Source organism: Eublepharis macularius, chromosome 1 (assembly GCF_028583425.1).
Source record: "Eublepharis macularius isolate TG4126 chromosome 1, MPM_Emac_v1.0, whole genome shotgun sequence".
In the NCBI taxonomy this organism is placed as follows: Eukaryota; Metazoa; Chordata; class Lepidosauria; order Squamata; family Eublepharidae; genus Eublepharis; species Eublepharis macularius.
In genome coordinates this window covers 38,132,755-38,148,449 of record NC_072790.1, presented here as the reverse complement: position 1 = coordinate 38,148,449, position 15,695 = coordinate 38,132,755, and the positions used below count along the sequence as shown (strand labels likewise).

The 15,695-nt window shown below is 44.8% G+C and overlaps 1 protein-coding gene across 1 annotated transcript; it reads right to left on the bottom strand.

Moving 5' to 3' along the window:
• Nucleotides 1-4,977: 4,977 nt before the first annotated feature.
• On the bottom strand, nucleotides 4,978-11,921 carry TMEM272 (transmembrane protein 272). The gene is made up of 4 exons (XM_054998376.1): nucleotides 11,864-11,921; nucleotides 11,315-11,374; nucleotides 8,050-8,132; nucleotides 4,978-5,340 (listed from the first exon to the last, which is right to left on the bottom strand). Exons 1-4 carry the CDS (start codon nucleotides 11,919-11,921, stop codon nucleotides 4,978-4,980), a joined length of 564 nt encoding a protein of 187 aa, XP_054854351.1.
• Between the last annotated feature and the right edge of the window lie 3,774 nt (nucleotides 11,922-15,695).

Here is a 15,695-nt window from a genome sequence, read left to right as displayed (position 1 = left end):
AAGCCGGCCCCTGGCAGCCTGTCGTGCCTCACCCACAGCTGCTGCAGCCTCCCAGCCCTCCCGCTCAGTTGTCCCATGCCACTGCTGCCGCCACCACACAGCTGCGGGCCAAACGCAGCAGGCGGCCAGGGCGGCGGGGGACAACTGAGTAGGAGGGCTGGGAGGCCACCTGTGCGCCATCCCAGCTGCCTGCCGCTCCAATGAGGCTGGCTCGCAGCGGCATGCTCTACCATGCAGTCTGTGTGTGTGTGGGGGGGGTGGCTACAGCCCTGAAGCTGCCTTGGCCTCAGGTGCTAGCAGACTCTTGCTCTTTTCTACTGCTTCAGACAGACTAATATAGCTACCCGTCTTGATCTATAAGGAAAAGAATGTTGTTTATAACACCTCAAACCATCGTATTGGACTCAGTGGGAATGAATGTATTTTTTACTCGCCTGGGTGGCACTTCAGAGCAAACAAAGCACATTATCTTTCAAGGGCTGAACCAGCCTTCCTCAGGGTACACTATATGTATGCATTCTGCTGCCACAATAAATGTGTTAGTTTTAAGAAGTCTCAATGCTCTCTTTTATTTCTGTTGTACTACTAGAATTTGTCTTCATGTTTAAATACACTGCCGTTGTGGAAAGGAAGAAGGGGGTCCCCCTTTTACCCTCATTCAGTTTTGCACAGTTCGTTTATGGACAACCTCTAGTCTTCCACCTGAAGCAGCCCCTTCAGGAACAGCACAATTCCTGTATGAGAATATGGTGGCAGCACTTGCCCTTCCAGAACCAACTGAGGGTGGCAAGAAAAATTTCTCGCTCCTCTCACTGTTGCCACCTTCACCGCTCCTCATGTGGGTCCCGGGTCTGCAGATTCACTAAGTGGATTAAGTGCTCCGTTCAGTAAGCGGAGTGTCGCTCTTCCTCTGCTGCCATGCTTAGTTGCAACAGCAGAGAAACATGAAGAAAATCTCTTCACTTTGCCCCTCATGTTCCTTTGCCTAAAGGTAGATCATGAGTGGTGTTTAGATTTCTACTTCAGCCTCAATGGGCAGAAAATGTGTGAGAGAAAAGCAGACAAGACCTGCAGCCCTATTCTTCCTCAAAGAGGAGTGAGGCAGCACTAAATGCTGATACTTCTGAGCAGGGCTTTTTTTCTGGGAAAAGAGGTGGTGAAACTCAGTGGGTTGCCCTCAGAGAAAATGGCCACCAGCTATGTGACCATTTTCAAGAGCTTCCAGAACTCCGTTCCACCGTGTTCCACCACGTTGCCCACTTCCACAAAAACAACTCTCAGGGAGGTTTTTCAGTAAACATCCCCAAGGCATGCGCTTTTAGATAGCCGTGCAGCTTCTAGCATTGCAGCATTATTCTGCCCGCAACTTGAGCTGGCTGTCATCTCAGTGGCTTCCAGCCACTTAAAGACGGACCCACTGCAGTATAAGGTTTTCTCGGCTAATGTTTTAGTCAGCAAAATTACATAGACTCAAAAATATATAACAGCTTTGTAGTCTGTGGTAAGCCATTTAACAGCAGTTTAGAAAGATGTTGCTAGTTTTCAATCGAGCCTATTGAAGTAGTCCGAGTTCTCAAGGATTCCAGCTGTTGGGACTGTCACTGTATACTTCTGAGCTTTTCACAGAAATGTTACCACCTAACCCCCTTGCCTCCTTTCCACCTCCAGAGAATTAAGACTTGAAAGACTCACGACAGAATCCACACCAACCTGTGCCTTAATCCCACCCCCCGTAATCGTCTCCATATAAAGAATTCCCAGTTTGATCTCCACCTGTCTGAAGAAGTGAGTTGTGGCTCCCAAAAGTTCGTGTGTTGCCAACAGACTTCTGTTTAATAAATGATGAGGCCTGCTGTTCCTAGCCTTTTAACCAATGTTCACAATCCTCTCCCCTCACCAATCCTATAGTCAGCTGTTCAACACTGATCTGACCAAGTGGGCTGTAAACACACACATTTATGCCTCAATAAAACAGTCATCTTTAGCATGCCACAAGATTCCTTTTTTGCAGAGCTACAGCTATGATTTGAGGGCACTGTCCACCACCACAATGTACAAGCAATGGGCAGTTTGTGAGACCTCAGTGATGTTTGAACATGTGTGGTGAACTAAGGTAGGCTACAAAAAGAATTCCCCACCTCCATCTTGCATATTAAATCATTCTAACTTTTACATAAGATTTTACAAGCATAAAGAACCAGAATCAAATACCAAGAGGGAAAACAGATTGAGCTGTATTTTGGTAAAAATAATGATTTAAACCAAGGCTCATCTTCCAGCATTTTTACCTCCTTGCTAATTTTGCCCTAGAAACATTTTTTTGGTAAAGATAAGCACCTATAACATGGAAGACAATATCCATTTTGTCCTTGTTTCTGAATTTTATTTTCATGACTCGTCAACAATAAAATAGAAATTTATAAAATAGACAAGTTTACATCGTATATATTACAATTTACATTCAAAAGCATATTTTTGTACAGCTTTTTTCCAGCCACATCTTTTTTGTTTGTTTGTTTGTTCATTCTCTCTCTCTCTCTCTCTCTCTCTCTCTCTCTCTTTTGGTAAATGAAAAAAATATACCTAACACTACACAACATAAAATATTCATACACTTGTCAGACTCCAAAACGCTGTGGGAGGGCAGAAAATAATATTTTAATATCTTGCAAAAATTGCCTCTATTGTCAAGTAATTCCTCCTTTTATTAAGAGACTATAAAGTCCAACCGCCAATTATAATGATGTCTATTCAGAATGGATTCTGCAGTCATAGGGCCAAGCTACAAGTGACGAATGACACTTGAACAGCAAGTGGATTGAGAGCCAAGCTACAAGTGATGCCTTACACAGGTTGGACACTTGTCAGCTTCCCTCAAGTTTTGATGGGAAATGTAGGCATCCTGGTTTTACAGCTTGGCTCTCCATTACAGCTGCAAGACCAAGATGCCTACATTTCCCATCAAAACTTGAGGGAAGCTGACAAGTGTCCAACCTGCGTAAGGCATCACTTGTAGTTTGGCTCTGAGTGGAGCGCAAGGGGAGGGCAAGTGAACAGGGAGAAATACACTTGCTGTTCAAGTGTCATTCGTCACTTGTAGCTTGGCCCATAGAAGACCATCCTTTGTCAAGGATGGGAGTTTCCCCCGACCCTGTCCTCTTTGCAGCCATGTCTCCTGGTGATGTACTACAGAGAATTGCATATGAAATGCATTGACTCCTCTATATTACTTTAATATGATCCTCTACAAAACAATCCTAGGCTATTGAGGATGAACGCCCATAGAGCACTGTATGAATGTCAAGTGGGCCAGAAATGTTTCTACCTCAGTAAATCTGTTCATCTATAAGGTGCCAAAAGTATATTTTCTCAAGCAGAATTAGTATATGCCATCAGAATGGCGAGTAGGGAGGCCTGGGTGCACCAGTAAATAAAAGGGGGGGTAGTTGTGCTTGCCATAGATAAGTAGGCAGCATCCCCTTGTCTATTCCAATTCCAATAAGCAATGCCATTGTTCAGTATGAACATTGGTTCCTGTTCTCTATGCTCTGCCTTTCCATATCTATTACGAATGACGAATCTTCGTGTATGAACTTAATACAAAAGGCATTGGGAAATAACGGCTGGGCATCTGTAGTTCGCCATACCACCATTGAGCTTCAAGCTAGAAAGCTAAAGTTGGTTCTGAGTGAGACACGCAGCTTTAGCTATCTGTATACTGGAAGTAATATTCATGACCTACCTCAAACAAGACTACATTTCTTTAAGCACGTTGTACATTTAAAGTACTATATATAAATCATAAAAGGCTTTGTAAATGTTTTTTTCTGTTCGCAAAGGAGTGCTTAATGATGAGGCATAATTCACAGAAGCAGAGCAGCAAAATATTGAATGCTGCTTTCAGCAACCCCAGACTTCAGAAGTTGTCCTTTCTGCGGTCTTGAAATGAAGCAGGGTCGTCGCATCGATCCACAAAAGAAGATGAAACAAACAACATGCAGCCTTCTGGAACACAGGCTGAAGTCCTGAAAATGTCATTGATGCCATTTCAGACTAAAAAACCCTCATACACGAGTGGTAAAATCATGCCTCTTGCAGTGATTAAAAAGTGAAATCATCACATCTCCCAATTACCTGAAGTATTCCGTTCTAATTTTAGTCCTCCTAAATATGTGGCACAATGAAAGAGCAGACTTCCCCTTGCCTTGTGACTCTAGCTCCCCCTATAGGTAGGAGTGATCTTTCAGCGACTGAAACGCTGTACTGTAAACAGGAGCTCAAGGCCAGAGTCTTGCAGGAGTCAAGGCTGTTTCATAAGCAGGTTTTCATGTCCACAGACTGCTTGAGCATCAGTTTAAACTGGGTTTTTCCTTGAAGACACTGCAGAGAAGTATGTCTAAGATCTGGCGAGCACTGTTCTCTAAACAACGCAAATAACTAGCTGCTGGGATGGATACAGAAGGCTGTGAGCCAGGACAAAGACCAAAAAAGGGCCTTAGTCATTAAATACTACTCAGAGAAAGGATCCTTTGAAGCAAAATACATCAGCAACATTTTAAGTGACAAGACCTGGAATTTTTGCATCACCGCTCTTTTTATATCACAAACTGTTACTCAGGCAAGATGAGGTGAACCTCATTTTTCCTCTGCTTCGCATTTTCCCCTTGCTGACAGGGAAATCAATAGGTGTGTTTGAGAATTTAAAAGGGTGAACGGTAATAATGCATGTGCTAGGAAGCTGATGCAATGTGGCATGTGACAGGAGCGCAGTCCTTTGGTACTGCCAAACAATATTCTGTTCACATTTCCCCCCACCCCCAAATCCATATTTTTCTGTGTCAGAAAAAGCAGCACGTGAAACAGCACCCATAATTCCTTCAATGGCATTTGCTAATTATAAATTCTTGGCACACGCACTGAATAACCAGCAAGCCCCATCGTTGCCTGTTGCTATCCTGTCCCACCTTTCGAATAAGTTTAATCCTCCTCTGCAGCATATCTTTGGTTGGAAAAGCAATAAATGCAGCAGCTACAGAAGATCAGCAAAACCAGCGTCGTGTGGCTGAGGAGGAGGACCCCAACCGCAAAAATGTACAGGGTTTTGTCACAGTAATCTTGAGGGTGATGGAAAGGCGGAATGAAATTAGGCAGGTAGGAGGAAAACACCCAGTAGTTTCCCAAAATGAACCAGAGGAAGAGGAAGAGGCTGAGGGTCAGGTGAATGTAATATCTGTGTGCGTTCTGCCTCCACGGATATTCGTCATCGTCGTCATCATCAATCACGACGGATTTAGAAAGGAGCTGTCTCATCCGGGTAGAGTCAAAGAGCAGAAGAGCCACCTGTGCATTACAGAAACAAGAACAAAGATGACAGGGTGAGCAAATTACAGGTATGCCTTCTGAATACCAACTGCAGCCTGTATTTTAATTGCATCTTATTTCTGTGCGCCAAGGCAAAGACCAGGAGCAAACAGGAAGGACTGGCAGAATAAAATTATACAGACACCGCATGATCTTCCAATGCCCTTCTAACTACCTAAGCCGCACAGCAGATGTTTTTCCATTAGCAGCTCTCATGCGGTTGGCGTAATACATAAACGAAAGACCACACAGGCCAAGGCTAATCATGAAAATCTTTTCTCCTTGTTCCATGATTGGGGCCCATACAAATCAGTCCCTGCCCACATGTCTGAGTCACTGAAATATCACCTCTGTTGTGCGGGAGTCATTCATTTAATGTTTATCTAATATGTAGAAATTGAGTAGATGAAAGAGCTCCCTGTTACTCACTGACTGTCCATTGCAAGGAGCCCTGATTTGGATAGTGACCTCATCAGATCTCAGAAGCTAAGCAGGGTCAGCCTTGGTTAGTAAGTGGATGGGAGACCTCCAACGAAGACCAGGGTTGCAGAGGCAGGCAATGGCAAACCACCTCTGTTAGTCTCTTGCCATGAAAATCCCACTAGGGGTCTCCATAAGTCAGTAATGACTTTGACAGCACTCTCCACCACCACCATGCAAGGAAAGCATCACCTATTAGAGGCATTATTAGGAGAGTTAGCATGGTATATTGGTTAGTGTGGTGGAGTAGGCTTTGAGAGATCCAGGTTCGAATCCCCACTCTGCCATAAAAGTTTGCTGGTTAACTTTGGGCCAGTCATACACCATTAGCCTAACCTACTTCACAGGATTGTTGCAGGAACAGAGGAATGATCTGCTTTGGGTCCCCCTTGGGAAGAAACAAATAAATGAATGAATTATAGATTTCTGTCCATTGCATAGTTGCTAAAAGCACAGCAGCCCTGCCTGAAAAAGAGAACTGGCAACCTTTGTTATGAGTGAAGTTGAAAACCCTCATAAGCAATGGCCAGTCCGATTTGTCAGAGGAAAAACTTCCAAATCCCAAATGAGCTGGTACTTTTTCCAGTTATGACAGCAAGTTCAATTAAACCAACCTCCATAATTAACCAGTACTTCCATTTTAGGATTCTAGACAAAGCCTCCATGATAAGAAACTCGAAAGAGTTGCCAGCTGCCCTCTTGAATAGGGCTCCTGTGTGCAGGAGGGAAACATTTCTTAAGATTTTTTTAAAAATTGTGATGCTGCAGCCTGGCTGCCAGTGTGGTATAGTAGTTGGGAGTGTTGTAACGGTGGGGTTTAAATCCCTTCTCAGCTAGGAAGCCCATGGGGTGGCCTGCTTCACTGGATTATTGTGAGGATTAAAATGGACGAGAACGACATCTGCCACTTCGAGTTTCTTGAAGGAAGGGCCGGATATATCATGATTGATAGATTAGACAGATCTCCCACCCATTGATTCCAGGAGCCCCTTCTCAAGCAGAAGATGACCATGGCCATTTCCACATACGTTGAATAATGCACTTTCAATGCACTTTAGCAATCCTTTAGAAGTGGATTTTGTGTTTTACACATGGGCTGCTTCCACACACGTTGGATAATCCACTTTCAATACGCTTTAGTGAACATTTATAACTGATTTTCCATGTGTGGAACAAAAAATTCACTTCTAAAGGATAACTAAAGTGCATTGAAAGTGCATTATTCAACGTGTGTGGAAACGGCCATGAAAACCCAGTTCCAAATGACCATTAAAGAGCATTGAAAGTGCATTATTCAATGTGTGTGGACGCAGCCCATCTTAAACCACCTTGACAAAATGGACACAAAGCAAGCACCCAGCTGTTACCTGAATGGCTACACATGTCTTCTGGCCTCAGGAGTGTCCCCTGAGCATTTCCAGAATGCAGAACAGCACCATAAGAGTTAACATTTACACTTGACATCTTTCCTTATATATACCAGCATCCCATAGGCTACGAAGCAAGTTTTATGGCAGGGGACTTTTACTCAATATTGGAAAATGACAAACAACAGTTGTGTGCTATAATAAGGTGTCCCCCCCCATCAAACAGACAAATAGGGGAATGACTACGGAAACACAAAGAAGTACACTACAATAAACACATAAAAGAAAAGGGGAATGTAAACAGAGAACTCCATATCCAGTCTGTGAGGAGCGTGAAGGCAGTAACAATGGGAGGGAAGTGAGACAGGAAGGCATCCATTTGTTCCAAACTGTCAGGTCTCTCAAACAGAGAGAAAGTTTGTCCCAGCGTGCTGTAACTTTCCTCCCATAGCTTGGATTCAGCCAAAAAATACTTCCCTGAGATAATGGTTTCATTGCTTTAGCCCTAACTGTCAAAGTTCACTCCAAGCATACAGTGAAATCAAAGGGCTTAGAGCTAAGCTACAAGTGACACCTGACACAGGTTGGACACTTGTCATCTTCCCTCAAGTTTTGATGGGAAATGTAGGCATCCTGGTCTTGCAGCTGTAATGGAGAGCCAAGCTGTAAAACCAGGACGCCTACATTTCCCATCAAAACTTGAGGGAAGCTGACAAGTGTCCAACCTGTGTAAGGCGTCACTTGTAGCTTGGCTCTTAGACTGGAGTAACCCTTCTTAGGATTGCACTGTTAACCACACCCAGAGCTTCTCACAGAAAATGTGGTCGAGGAACAGGAGTACCTTCAAGCTGCCAACTACACCACCCACAAGCAGATACAAGGGAATCAGTGGCTGGACTGGACAGTCATCTAAAAACTTCATTCCTGAGGAACGAGAGAGAGAGAGAGAGAGAGAGAGAGGTTATTTTAGGTAATGTTAAAGGTGTAGAGATGCCATGATCCTAATGCTCTATAAAACTTACAAGGCCTTCTGAAAATAGCATTGTCGCTTTCTGTCTGGAAGCTCTGCCGTGACTTTTAAAGGCTGTTAGACATTCAGGTAATTAGCAGGTGAAACAGTTTTGTGACTTGGGGATGAATAGAAGAAGGGAAAACTTCATTTTTAATAGCGTGTGTGTGTCACATAACAGCATGGAAAGCCTGCCAAGAGGCGTTCACTGAAAATCCTACCCGAAAGTCCCATTGGCAATGAGGCAGGAACAGTAAAGTAAACAAGACTGAATAGATGCCATGTGAATTCAGCATTGGAACTCAGAACTCTAGTTAATTCTCTAGTTAACTCAAGAATTCCTGCTCAGTTTCAAGGGCTTTGTTTCAACGACATCTAACACGAGAAATGACAGCTCCCAGACTCATCTGGGAGCTCAAGTTGCGGGCGATCCAGGGGAGGCGAGTGGGGAGATGGCATGGTGGCCGCCATGTTGTGGAGGGGTGGGGAGTGACCAGGGGCCAGGTGAGCATGCCCAGGCAGATCCGATGCAGGCCCCTGGTCTGAGAAGCTGGCCCACGCCCCTTGGCACTTGGCTCGTGGCTGCATCCCACCCAGCCCTCCCTTTTGTCACAACTTTGGAGCGAGTAGGTAGTGGATTGGGGCATTGGGCACCGATCCGTTTGGGGGAAACAGAGCCCTCAGGCTCAGTTTCCCTATTATGGGGATCCCCATAAGGGGACTGGGGAGTGAGGAATGGCCGGTGCATGCCCAGTTGGGGGTTGTCAGTCCGCCTCACTCCCAGGTGGCAGGGGATGATTCACACAGGGGTGTATACCCACGTGGCATCCCACTGACTGTCATCCCATGGTTCCCCCCCTCAGCAGGGGTCTGAGGGGGTGTGTGGATCATCAGCTTGGTAGGTGGGTCAGCCGATGTTCGGATCCATGCCCTATGCACGCCTTTGCTCCCTAGCTGTAATCTCAATAAAGTTGTGGCCTCTTTACCTCCAGCATTGTGTCCGTGTGGTTTTTGTCACCGTGCCCCCTCCCCACTCTTCTCCCCCACTCAACACTCGCCAGCAAAATTCTAGTAATATGTTGTCCATGTAGGTCAAGGTTTCAGTATACATCCTATGTAACCAAACTACGAGGACTCATGTGATCCACCTGGCTTCAAATACAGGTCGAATCCACATTACTCATTCTAAGTTGCATGTTCCCCACATTCCCCATGCAATCCCGAGTGCCGGTCACATTACCTCATTAAACAGACGCATTTCATTCGCATTTCTCCTGAATATGTGGTCACAGGTTTTCAACGGGAGTTTCACGGTGGCCGTGAATGGGCCAATGCGCAATTTACGTGGTTTTTTTAAAAACCACCCCCCCTTCCTGTCTCTCTGGCCGTTCTGAGAGTTCCTATTGGCTGATTCAACTTGCAAGTGCTCCGTAGTCTGCAAAAGACTGTTTTTGACTTCATAGCATTGGATTTATTGATTGTGCTGTTTCTGAATCAAATTTGGTAGTTTGAAAAATCATTTTGGGGTGAATCCATCCTCAGAACAGACTCACGAAACTTCCTTTTTAACTGGTTTTTATTTTTTTTATTTTATATTACTGTAATATCGAAATTACGAAATATCGAAATAATGACACTCCAAGGAAGTGAAACTTCAGTAAAATTCAGGCACTGAACTGTCCTGCATAGGAAATGCCCACGAAAGCTTCCCACATGCTTCCAAATTTCCAAAAAAGAAATGGGAGAGAGCCATCAGTGCTGTCAGTGGGGGAAAGAGAGGCATCATTATCTTCAATGATGTTTCTTTATAAGGCAAGATCGGAATAATGGAAAAGTGCACTAAAAAAATTTTTTTAAAAATGGGCGGGAAAAAAAGGTCCCACCCAAAAAAGCGGTTTTCGAGCGGCCGTGTGACCGGAGGGACGCGCGAGAAAGACGGATTGGAAGCAGGAATGTGAACGAAGAGGAAAAAATCGCGGATTGGAGGCAAACGGAAGATATCTGATAAACATGCGGGTAATGGGTGAATGTGGATTCGACCACAGTTGCAAACTACACATAGCCAACTGTCTACACTCAAGACTCCTATCATTGTTCTAGGAGGTCCCCCTGTTCTTTTAACATCAACAGCAACCGGCATAACTCTTTTATATCTATTTCTTTGGTACTGGTTGCATTATGAATCAGTAGTATAAAGTCTGAAACCATTTTTTTTAAAAAATAGATGTGTGTTTATATCAAAAGTTCAAAATGCTTCAAAATTCCCCTGGCAAAACACACACACACCCTGATAAAATTCCCCTGCCAGAAATACTACCTACCCAATTTGGCTTCAAATGAATTTTTACCTTGTGCATGAGTTTATATTTGTCTCAAACACTGTTGAATACATGGACTACCAAGTCTACTATTTTTTTAACCCCCAGTGTTTTGGGGTTTTTTAGATTTCAGATTTTTCTGCAACCCTGGAGCATTTTTCAGGTGAGTAGGAAGATCTGTCTGGTCTGTTCATGGCTCCAGTTGCCAGATTTAAGTATCCGCAGTTCAGGGCCACTTCACTATTAGTACATAAGATAAACAGGGACTCGCATCAATGTGCTAACACTGCTAGTATCTTCTCCTTGCCAGTTCCCTCTTTTTGTATTGTTCAAAGACACTATTCACTCCAAGACACTGAGCTAAAGTTTGACTAATACTTTGATAGGGTTGCCTACCCCTTTCTTTGGTGTAAAGAGGAGTCCATCAACACAGCCCCATCTGATCTTGGGTTCAATGCACTGATAGGTTTTTAAACTTCTGAGCAGCTAATAGCCAATTGCTACAGAGGTCTCGATGGCAGCGGTCTACATTTACCTCATTTTTTTCCCTTGGGGTTCGGTTTACTTAATTTGGTGGGTAAAACTGAACCCTGATTTTCTGCAAATGTACATGTTTTGTAGTTTAACTTGATCTTTCATTTATCACCAACTGTAATGAGTACCCTGTGCGTTTACACCAACCTGGCTTCTAAGTTTGCCAAGATCACAGAGAGACAGAAAGGTTTCAGTTTGCGATCTTGTCAGTGCTAAAAACAAATTTCCTTTGCAAGGCAACTTACCGACAAAAGCCATAGACAGCGGTAATGCCAGGAAAGCAAGGAGTCCAAAAATGAGGCAAGCTGTAAGGAAAAGGGAGGTTGCATCACAGGGCTTGTGGCAATAGAAAAGCGAACTGAATTGCTCTTTCTTATGTTGGCTGGGAGGCAATTGCATGTGCGTATAGGGATGGACACAAGTACTAGGTTGGATGTAGCTCAATCTTACCTAATTCCTCTGCTTACTACAGCTCCCAGCCCACCTGGCTTTTGTCCATGCAAGTCCCAGGATCCTCAGCATAGCTTTTTTGGTGGACCCTCTACTCCCCGTTTTTACCAGTAAAGAAGCTGGTTGGATCCAGCCCATCGTTTGCTCAATCCAGGGTAGACTTTCCTTCCTGCCCACATCCACCCCACATTTCTAATCCATTCACAGGTATTAACTACCCACACATTTCTATTGTTTTCTCAAGCAACAAAAGCAGCTAAACACTCTAAATAGAACATGTGCTTTTCGTACTGCTGATTACGCCATGTGGCCCCCTCCCCGTTGCTCCCACTACCATCACCTACCATTGCTGGCAATTTTCGAGATGCACCGGTGACATGCTTTCTCCAGGCCTGCCGTCATTGTCAGTCACCGGGTTCTGTAGTCCTCGTGGAAGCAGGTCGGTGGGCGGGAGGGAGGGCAGCGTTTTCAATTCAATAGTCTGTTCTCCCTGAGTTGCAGAAAATGAACCAAAGAAGAAAACGCTTTCAAAGTGCTTCTTTACTAGACAGAGCTTCGCCGAACTGGTGGACAATCCAGGGCTTCCATGAGCTTTGAAAGGTATAACTCTGAATAGGATGGCACTGTTAGCAGCTCCTCGTAAATCATGAAACCAAATAGCTCTATAGTCGCAGGCTCAACAGGTTCACATGCTATTTTAAAAGAAATAACACAGTACTTGCATTGAAAATGGGACTGCACAAAAGTGCGATACTCTAGCTTAATGGCTAACTGACCATCCTAAGCACCCTTCTAAACCCATTGACTTCAGTGGACTTAGCAGGGTGCAACCTGGCTTGGGATCGCACAGTAAGGCAGGTTTTATCACTATTTAGATAAATCAAAACAGAGACAGCCAGTGTGGTGTATGGTGAGAGTGTTGGACTATGATCTTGGAGACTCAGGTTCAAATCCCCACTTTGCCATAGAAGCTCGCTGGGTAGGGTTGCCAGCCTCCAGGTAGTGGCTGGAGACCTGCCGGAATTACAACTGGTCTCCAGGCCACAGCGATCAGTTCACCTGGAGAAAATGGCTACTTTGGGGGGTGGACTCTATGGAATTATGCCATGCCAAGGTCCTTTCCCTCCCCAAACCCCACTTTCTCCAGGTTTCTCCAGGTTTCACCCTCCAAATCTCCACGAATGTCTCAACACAGAGCTGGCAACCCTATCGCTGGGTGACCTTGGGCCAGTCACACACACTCAGTCTAACCTACCTCATGGGGCTGTTGTGAGGATAAAATGGAGAACAATGTAAGCCGGGTCAGGTCCCCATTTAGAAAGGCAGAGTAGATATGAAATAAATAAATAAATAAAACAGGTCAGGCTTCCATACTGAAAAGGGAAGTCCTGTTTCTGATACGTGGCCAGCATGATTTTCTCTCATCAGTGTCATGAAAGATCCATGTTTAAAAAGCTGGCTTGTTGAAGTGGAATAAGATGCCTCCGTCCTGTTTACTTATTGTAGTCTAGTCTGTTTGCATCTCTCTCCTCCCCTCAAAAGCAAACAAACAAACCCTTGGGGTATAGATTTAACATTTTGAACAACATCTATCCATTGTTACTAAGAAACAGCAGGCCCAATGGCTTCAGGTTTTAAATTTGCTAAGCAAAGATTGCTGCCATCTGGAAATTATTTATTATATTTTATATTATAATGGACTGAGATTTTACAATGTTTTTAAATGATTATGGAAATTGTATGAAATTATGCTATTGTGTTTTTAAATGATGTAATCCGCCCTGAGCCCGCTTGTTGGGGAGGATGGAATAGAAATCCAATGAATACAATACAATATAAACAGGCATGCCTTACCCAGCCAGCTTGCATCCTGGCCAGTCCCCAATACAGGGCTCATTTCAAGGGGGAACGCACAGGAACGCAGTTCTGGCAGTTCCCCCGAAAGGTCACATGTCAGGTAGCCCCGCCCACCTGACTTGGCCATTTTGGGCCTGTTTCAGCTTGGATTGGGGCCAAAACAGCCCGGATCGGGCCTCTGACGGGTGGTGGATCACTCTCCCACTCATCAGCAGCCTGATCCTGACCATTTTGGGCCCCTTTTCAGCCATCTTCAGCCCCTTTTTGCCATTTTGGGCCCAATTTCAGCCCTGAATGGCCAGGATTAGGTCCAAAACAGCCAGAAAAGGTGATGTCAGGGAGTGTGGCATATGCAAATCATTTATACTAATGACACACTTCCAGCGATGGCAAGAGGCGTGGCATATGCTAATGAGTTATGCTAATGAGTTCCTCCAGCTCTTTTTCTACAAAATGACCCCTGCCCCAATGTGTCACTAGAGCTGAGGGAACCACCTGACCCACAGAACTCCAGGAGCTCTTTAGCATGGTTCATTGTTTATTCCTAACCATCTTTGTAAACTAGGTATGAAAACTTCATAGGGAATTCAATCTAAAGTTCTTAGAGGAAAGAAACCCGTCACTCTGAAATAGTATCATTATATTCAGGAACAGCCTTTTTTCTTTGCTCACTAAACTCACACCAGATACAGTTGTTTGTGGCAAAATTTAATGTCTTTTTTTGATCCTATGCTGTATTGAGGAAATTGGTCCTTGAAGCCACGAGAACTTAATAGAATCAGGGCTTTTTTCTGGGAAGAGAGGTGGTGGAACTCAGTGGGTTGCCCTTGAAGAAAATGGTCACATGGCTGGTGGCCCCGCCCCCTAATCTCCAGACAGAGGGGAGCTTAGATGGCCCTCTGCGCCGCTCGGTGGCGCAGAGGGCCATCTAAGCTCCCCTCTGTCTGGAGATCAGGGGGTGGGGCCACCGCCCATGTGACCATTTTCAAGAGGTTCCAGAACTCCGTTCCACCACGTTCCTGCTGAAAAAAAACCCTGAGTAGAATTAAACTGAAATGGCTCCCTCTCGTAATGATGTCTGCTGGCACTCTTACCCAGGATTACTGGGACTCGGATCTTGCTCTTATTTACTCCCTAGGAACGCATGAACACGTTAAGCTGCCTTATACTGAATCAGACCGTCTGTTCATCAAGGTCAGTATTGTCTGCTCTGACTGGCAGCTGCTCTCCAGGGTCTCAGGTGGAGGTCTTTCAAATCACCTCCTGCCTGTCCCTTTAAACTGGAGATGCCCGAGATTGAAGCTGGGACCTTCTACATGCCAAGCAGATGCTCTACCGATAAGCCCACAGCCTTTCCCAGGAACTCCCAGACAAGATAGGCTTTCTCGAAAACCGAGTATAATTTGGCTAGAATGTTCCACCTTTTAGTGACTGCAAACAGATGACAACAGCAGAGATGTCCACAGAGGCTGCTACACCATGATTTTAAAGAGACCACCTGGTGGGAAATGATGATTGCCAGAATAATAAGTGTGGCTTCTTCGGGCCAAGCAATTGGCCACACCGTATATGCACTCTTTACCCTGGAAAAATGAATCTTTGCAGGGAGTGCAAAGATGGTGCAAATCTAGCGGCTCAGCTTGCTAGAGTCACATGAAGCAGTGGTCTAACAGTGCCCCCCCCTAAGGAGAGTTACCCCCTTCTATGTCCACTCGAGTCAATGGGCTTAGAAGGGTACCACTCTGTTTAGGATTGCACTGTACGAAATTTTGAGGCATTGCTTGCTGAGAATTCCATTTCACCTAATAAAAAGCTCTCTGTAACCTCAAAGCCTTTGCTTCTTTGCATCAATGCAACTGATCTACCAATCTGAGGGGAGGTATCCTTTATTCTCTGGGACTGACTCTGCAACCACTTACTTCCCCCCTCCGACAGTTAAAAATAATACACCGTCTCCTTGGCTCTCCTGAACTTGCCAGCCACCCAGCTGCTTTCTCATTGCTGCAAATACTTTCAAACACTATTCCCTACTCACCTGCCAAAAGAAGATCTGGAAGGAGAAACGGCAGCAAGTCTTCGACAAAAGTGTCAGATAAACACCAAGCAGTCTGGGGCTTGTCTTTGCTTCCAGGTTGCTGTCAGCAATGAGGGAAGACGAGGCTTAAACATTCCTTCTTTGTGATGCCTTCACTTTGTGGACCACTTGCTGCGCGTGATGCTCAGATTCCAAACAGACATCCCAGCCTCTGTTGTATCAATGAGAGCTTTCATTTCCTGCACTCCCACATTCAGCTAACTGCATGCATTCACCGTGCCACC